Genomic DNA, 7,404 nt, shown 5'->3' on the forward strand with positions numbered 1-7,404 from the left:
ATTCAGGTGTTCATGAGCTGAGACTGATGAGTAGGAACAGGTGTTTATATCTACTCTTTTGTCAAAAGGAAAGACTCATTCCTTTGGCAACCCAACCAGATCAGGATCAGAAACTTTACAACTGAATAAATGAGTGGATATAACTGTATTTAAAGTTCTTTATATTAATACCATGAAATACATTTCTCCAGTTGGCCACAAGCAGTCAATTGTCCTCTTGTTCTCATATTTCTAGTTACTAGGCTTTCTAAAGAATTTTTTGTTATTGTTGTTTTACTTGAGCTCTCTTCCTGACTTCTTCCCTGGCCTCTTGGGAGAAGGAAATGGAAACATGGGCTCTGTTTCATGAGAGTTAAAGACTTTCACCCTAGTTACCTTTTTATCTTGGAAGGCTGGTCTCTGCATCTCCCTCCTTCCTGTCACTCAGGGGATGGAAACCTCAGTGGACGCTGGGCACAGTTGCTCACGCTTCCAATCCTAGCACTTTGGGAGGCTGAGGCAGGCAGATCACTTAAGGTCAGGAGTTTGAGACCAGCCTGGCCAACATGGTGATACCCTGTCTCTACTGAAAATACAAAAATTAGCTGGGCCTGGTGGCATGTGCCTGTAATCTCAGCTACATGGGAGACTGAGGTAGGAGGATTGCTTGAATCCAGGAAGTGGAGGTTGCAGTAAGCTGAGATCATGCCACTGCACTCCAGCCTGGGTGACAGAATGAGACTGTCTGGAAAAAACAAAACAAAACAAAACAATAAAAACACTCAGTGGTCAGGAGGGAAATGTATGTTGGGAACAGAATGGCTTCTTCCTGCCCTGAGCTCATTGTGCTTGGCCCTTGGAGCCAGGACATTAGTCAGGTTTTAGTTTATTTATGTATTAAAGCACCTATATAGTACATACTACATGCCAGACACTATTCTAAGTGCTTTAGACGTATTCCGTCTCAACACAACCATAGGAGGTAGGGAGTATTAGTGTCCCCATTTTACAGACAAGAACACTGAGGGACAGAGAAGTTAAGTAACTTGCATAAGATAAAACAGCAAATAGTAATAGTGGAGGCAGGATTTGCATCTAGGACATTTGGCCCCAGAGCCTGTGCTCTTAAGCACCACAGGATGGAGTCTGTCTATTATCGAAGTCATTTTATGCTTAAAGATTAAGAAACAGTCACTTACATGTAAAATATGTATTCACATACCCTTTTAAATCATGAATTTGTCTGTCAGTGACTAAATTGCCCAAATTCTTAACTTCAGAATTTCAAAAATTACTCTGTCTAATCAAATTTGCTATCTTGATTTTTTAAAAAAATCTCTAATGTTTGTAGAAATTTCTCTTGTTGAGAATTCATTGACTGATCTAAAATCTAGACAGTTTTCTTTTCTAAATCATACGTTTTTATTTTTTAAGAAGAAGGAACGATCGGCCTCTGAACTAAAGATTTCTCCTGTGTATTTGGTAAGAAGACAAACAAAAAAAGTAGGCCAGGCATGGTGTCTCATGCCTGTAATCCCAGCACTTTGGGAGGCCGAGGCAGGAGGATCACCTGAGTCCAAGAGTTCAAGACCAGCCTGGGCAAGATGGTGACATCCTGCCTCTACAAAAAATAAAAAAAAAATTAGCTGGGTGTGGTGGCTACGTGGGAGGCTGAGGTGGGAGGATCTCTTGAGCCCAGGAGGTTCAGGCTGCAGTGAGCCATGTTCACATCTCTGCACTCCAGCCTGGGCAACAGAGCAAGACCCTGTTTAAAAAAAAAAAAAAAGTGGTAATTTGGTGCTGTTTCCTCATTAACTGAGAGCTGAATAATTGATCTGGGAAATACAATGGACTAATGAGATTGAGTTCCTTTAGTGTGATGGGCTATTGAAGCGATATATTTTTTTTAAACATGTAAACTCCTCTCCCTTATCTTACTTTTGTCAGCAAACAATTTTGTGTTTTTTTTCCTGCTCTAGATAAGGCATTCAGTTACACTATGTTTTATCCAAGTATTTCAGTGTAAAGCTTATATCTTTCCATAATGAAGTATGTCTTCCGTTGATCCTCACTCTTGGTTTCCCAAGTGTTAAAATAACCAGCTACCCATGTAAGTTTCGTATCACCTATGTTACTTTTTAGGAAGTGCTTCAGAATTTTTTCTAGCCAATAAATCCAGTTTCCAAACAGTGTGCTTGGTGCTGTGGAGATGTTAGCAAGAATAAGAAATAATTTCTGACTTAATTCATGGTCTCAAACTAGTGGGAGAAGCAGACATACTACATAGTTTTGAATGAGGGCAGATTTTGGGAAATGAAAAATAAATTGCTGTACTTTATAGGAAAATGCCATGGAAAGTAAAATCACATTGTTATTATTTTTACTTATTTTTTACTTGGCATTTTTCTCTACTTGACTGTTTTGTTGTAACTAAGAACCATTGCCCTATTGGGTTTAATGTATTTATGCTACAGACCTTGCAGCAATGGGGTTATTAGTGTTTTTTGTTTTTTTTTTCTTTTATTTAGCAAATTTTACCATATCCTGATGGGTTTATTAATGTTTTGTATGTTATTTTGGCATAACAAACTCTTAGACTCTTTCCTCCCCAGAAAATCATGTGTAAATGAATTAACATCTTTAACCTGATGAGTCTATAACCATGAAGCACAGCAATTATAGTCAGCTCTGAAATATTTAATTTTATTTACTTTGATTATACAATTTTGGAGACCCAGTGCTTTCTTTTCCTCTTATGGACATTTTAATCTTTAATGTTGTCACAGCCTGTAGGGTGGGCAGAGGAAATGAAAGAAACATATCTGTTATTTTCTGTCTCAAAGAAAGGCAGTGTGGGAGAGGAGTCTAAAATTCAGAGGAATATTTAACATTTTTTTGTAGAGATGGGGTTCTCGCTGTGTTGCCCAGGCTGATCTTGAACTCCTGGCCACAAGTGATCCTCCTGCCTTGGCCTCCCAAAGTGCTAGGATTATAGGCATGTACCACCTCACCCAGCCAATCAGAGGAGTTTTGATCCTTGAAATATGGGACTCACTGCTGTTTTAAAATTATTTTGTTTCCTTTCATTTCCCAGATTAGTCCAAGAATTTTTATGATGGAAGGTATTTTCCACGTGTCCTATGTACTGAATGGACTGCATAGCAGGTCGCAGAGGGAAACAATTTTCTAGCAATGAAAGGGCACAGGTTAAGAAAGTGTTTTTCTAGCCCTGGGGTATTTATTTAAAGGAAGAAGATTCTTGGGTACTACCGAAGAGCTCAAATAGAATCAAAGTACTTGGGAATAGGTGGAAACTTGCAGGTTAGACGTACATTCCAGGTGATTCATGTGCATACTAATGTCTGAGAACCACTGGGTTAGAGGGTTAGAGGAAGAAGATATTTACATTAAAATGCTGATAGAATTATCAAATCTTAAAAGGGGATTTTGTGTAAGGTTCTTATGTATTATTGCAGGTTAAGTAATCATTCTTACTTTGTGTTTTAATAAAATGATTAGTAGGCCGGGCGTGATGGCTCTCGCCTGTAATTCCAGCACTTTGGGAGGCCAAGGTGGGTGGATCACTGGAGGTCAGGAGTTCGAGACCAGCCTGACCAACATAGTGAAACCCTGTCTCTACTAAAAATACAAAATTAGCCAGGTGTGGTGGCACATGCCTGTAATCCCAGCTACTTTGGAAGGCTGAGGCAGGAGAATCGCTTGAACCTGGGAGGCGGAGGTTGCAGTGAGCTGGAATCACGCCATTGCACTCTAGTCTGGACAACAAAAGCAAAACTCCCTCTCAAAAAAAAAAAAAAAAGTTTAGTAAATTAATTCTTCATTCTTCAATGAGAATTTCATTCTACAGGTGATGTGTTATTTATTGAAACATTTGATAGGTAATTTTAGACCTTTTATGCAAGTGCTATCCAATAGAAGTATAATGCAAGCCACACATGTACGATTTATAATTCTCTGGTACCCACATTACTTTTTTGTAAATCACAAGTTAAATTAGTTTTAATAATATATTTTATGTAAACTTATATATCCAAAATATTTAATCAATATAAAATTAACAAGATATTTTAACCTTTTAAAATATAATTTCATTTTGTTTTAGAGACAGAGTCTTGCTCTGTCTCCCAGGCTGGAGTGCAATGGCGCAATCACTGCTCACTATGGCCTCAACCTCCTGGACTCAAGTGATCCTCCTGCCTTAGCCTCCCGAGTAGCTGTTACCACAGGCAACACCACCATGCCTGGCTAATTTTTTATTTTTTGCAGAGATGGAGTCTTGTTATGTTGCCCAGACTGATCTTGAACTCCTGGCCTTGAGGGATCCTTCTGCTTCGGCCTCCCAAAGTGGTGGGATTACAGGTGTGAATCACTGCACTTGGCCCACAAGACATTTTGTGTTCCTTCTAAGTCTTCAAAATCTGATGGGTATTTTACACTTATACCACACCTCACTTCAGATGAGCCCTGTCTCAAGTGCTTAGTAGCCACGTGTGGCTAACAGCTACTGTTCCAGATGGCACAGTTCTGTAAGATCACCTCCATGAAATGGATAAGCATTTATGCAGCCTGGATGAAGTGGAGTAGAACAAACTGGCAAAATAAGGAAATGTTTTCTTTCAGGAGGCAGATATATCTGAGAACTTTGAAAGTTACTGTTTCTGTTAACTTACCAGTTAATAGATATTTATCTGATTTAAGCTTCTTTAGAATTGGAGCTACTAAAGTTGGACTTAAGCCATTATCACAGTTAGAAATATGTATTAACCTATACACGTTCATAATAATTTGCTGCTTGAGATGAGGTAGTTATTAAATATCTTCAGTGTCAGAGAAAATCAGGCCGGGCGCGGTGGCTCACGCCTGTAATCCCAACACTTTGGGAGGCCGGGGTGGGTGGATCACCTGAGGTCAGGAGTTGGAGATCATCCTAAACAACATGGTGAAGCCTCGTCTCTACTAAAAATGCAAAAATTAGCTGGGCATGGTGGCGCACGCCTGTAATCCTAGCTACTCAGGAGGCTGAGGCAAGAGAATCGCCTGAACCCGGGAGGTGGAGGTTGCAGTGAGCTGAGATCGCACCATTGTACTCCAGCCTGGGCAAGAAGAGTGAAACTCCATCTCAAAAAAAAAAAAAAAAAAAAAAAAAAAAAAAAAGTCAGTGACTTATTATTTAAATGATCTTTTTTTCTTTGGACTGCTGTTAATAGGTGGCTACAGTTTCAGAAAAGTCACGTATAATGGAATTGGAGAAAGACCTAGCATTGAGAGTACAGGAAGTAACTGAGCTCCGAAGAAGGCTAGAGTCCAATAAGCCTGCTGGGGATGTGGACATGTCACTTTCCCTTTTGCAAGAGATAAGCTCTTTGCAAGAAAAGTTAGAAGTCACCCGTACTGACCACCAGAGAGAAATAACTTCTCTGAAGGAGCATTTTGGAGCCCGGGAAGAAACTCATCAGAAAGAGATAAAAGCTCTGTATACTGCCACGGAAAAGCTTTCCAAAGAGAACGAGTCATTGAAAAGCAAGCTGGAGCATGCCAACAAAGAGAACTCAGATGTGATAGCTCTATGGAAGTCCAAACTGGAGACTGCCATCGCGTCCCACCAGCAGGCGATGGAAGAACTGAAGGTATCTTTCAGCAAAGGGCTTGGGGCAGAGACGGCAGAATTTGCTGAGCTAAAAACACAAATAGAGAAAATGAGACTAGATTACCAACACGAAATAGAACATTTGCAGAATCAACAAGACTCCGAACGGTCTGCTCATGCTAAAGAGATGGAAGCCTTGAGGGCTAAACTGATGAAAGTTATTAAAGAAAAGGAAAACAGTCTGGAAGCCATCAAGTTGAAACTGGACAAAGCAGAAGACCAGCATCTCGTAGAAATGGAAGATACATTGAACAAATTACAGGAAGCTGAAATAAAGGTAAAGGAGCTAGAGGTACTACAAGCCAAATGCAATGAACAAACCAAGGTTATTGATAATTTTACATCACAGCTCAAGGCTACTGAAGAAAAGCTCTTGGATCTTGATGCACTTCGGAAAGCCAGTTCCGAAGGTAAATCGGAAATGGAGAAACTTAGACAGCAGCTTGAGGCAGCTGAGAAACAGATTAAACATTTAGAGATTGAAAAGAATGCTGAAAGTAGCAAGGTTTGTATTGACACCCTCCATCCTTTTCTTTTCCATTTGTTCTTGTTTTGCATTGTTACTTTTGAGTTGAGGTCATTCATCTTTCAAATTGCTAATTTAATTAAATTGTTCGATGTCCCCAGTTGAGTATAGTGTAGTATATTCTGAGTATCTCAAGTATGGTTTCATCTGAGGAGATTAGAGAAAATAATGGCTCAACCATGTGAATTTATTTTGGCTGCCTATTATCTGAGTACCTTATCTATTTATCTCTGGGCTATGCTGTGACTTCTAATTGGAGCTTAGCTCCAGACTATACTCTTTAAAATAAAGAATGCCCTAACACTATGGTGTTAAGATAAATGAATGAATGAACAGAAACTTAAAAGATCGGCCAGGTGCAATGGCTCATGCCTGTAATCCCAGCACTTTGGGAGGCTGAGGCAGGTGATCACCTGAGGTCAGGAGTTCGAGATCAACCTGGCCAACATGGCAAAACCCCATCTCTACTAAAACCACAAAATTAGCCTGGCATGGTGGTGGACACCTGTAATCCCAGCTACCCAGGAGGCTGAGGCAGGAGAATCGCTTGATCAGCCCGGGAGGTGGAGGTTGCAGTGACCCAAGATTATGCCACTGCACTCCAGCCTGAGAGACAGCAAGACTCAGTTTAAAAAAAAAAAAAAAAAAAGAAGCTTAAAAGATCATCTCCTCCTTTTCTAACCACACGTAGTCAGGTGCCACATAATGATATTTCAACCAACAATGGACCACATCAACAAAGGTGGTTCCATAAGATTATAATATGGTATCTTTACCTTTTGTATGTTTAAATATGCTTCGATAGACAAATATTTAGCATTGTGTTACAATTGCCTGCAGCATTCAGTACAGTAACATGTTATACAGGTTTATAGTCTAGGAGCGATAGGCTGTGCCATGTAGCCCAGGTGTGTAGTACACTATACCTTCTAGGTATGTGTAAGTGCACCCTGTGATGTCCCCACAACAATGAAATGCCTCATGATGCATTTCTTAGAAGGTATCCTGATTCTTAAGCAATGTGTGACTGCAATTGCCTAATCTATAGGGTTATGTATAAAAACAGATTGTGAACTCAGTGCTTCTTGACTATTATAAATTAACATGTTGGCCGGGCAAGGTGGCTCATGCCTGTAATCCCAGTGCTTTGGGAGACCGAGGCAGGCGGATCACTTGAGGTCAGGAGTTTGAGTCCAGCCTGGCCCCTCTACTAAAATACAAAAGTTGGCCG

The 7,404-nt window shown here is 40.1% G+C and overlaps 1 protein-coding gene across 15 annotated transcripts in view; it reads left to right on the forward strand.

Moving 5' to 3' along the window:
• Positions 1–7,404, forward strand: part of CLIP1 (CAP-Gly domain containing linker protein 1) — a 129,933-nt gene that overhangs the window by 49,553 nt on the left and 72,976 nt on the right. For 13 of the 15 annotated variants that reach the window (XM_017890385.1, XM_017890362.1, XM_017890332.1 and 10 more), the window contains one exon: positions 5,208–6,152. In XM_017890385.1, coding sequence (XP_017745874.1) covers positions 5,208–6,152 — 945 coding nt within the window. The remainder of the gene's footprint in view (positions 1–5,207; positions 6,153–7,404) is intronic. The other 2 variants (XM_017890425.1, XM_017890435.1) reach the window with 1 other exon arrangement.

The sequence above is a fragment of the Rhinopithecus bieti genome, unplaced genomic scaffold, assembly GCF_001698545.2.
Source record: "Rhinopithecus bieti isolate Rb0 unplaced genomic scaffold, ASM169854v2 scaffold_574, whole genome shotgun sequence".
NCBI lineage: Eukaryota > Metazoa > Chordata > Mammalia > Primates > Cercopithecidae > Rhinopithecus > Rhinopithecus bieti.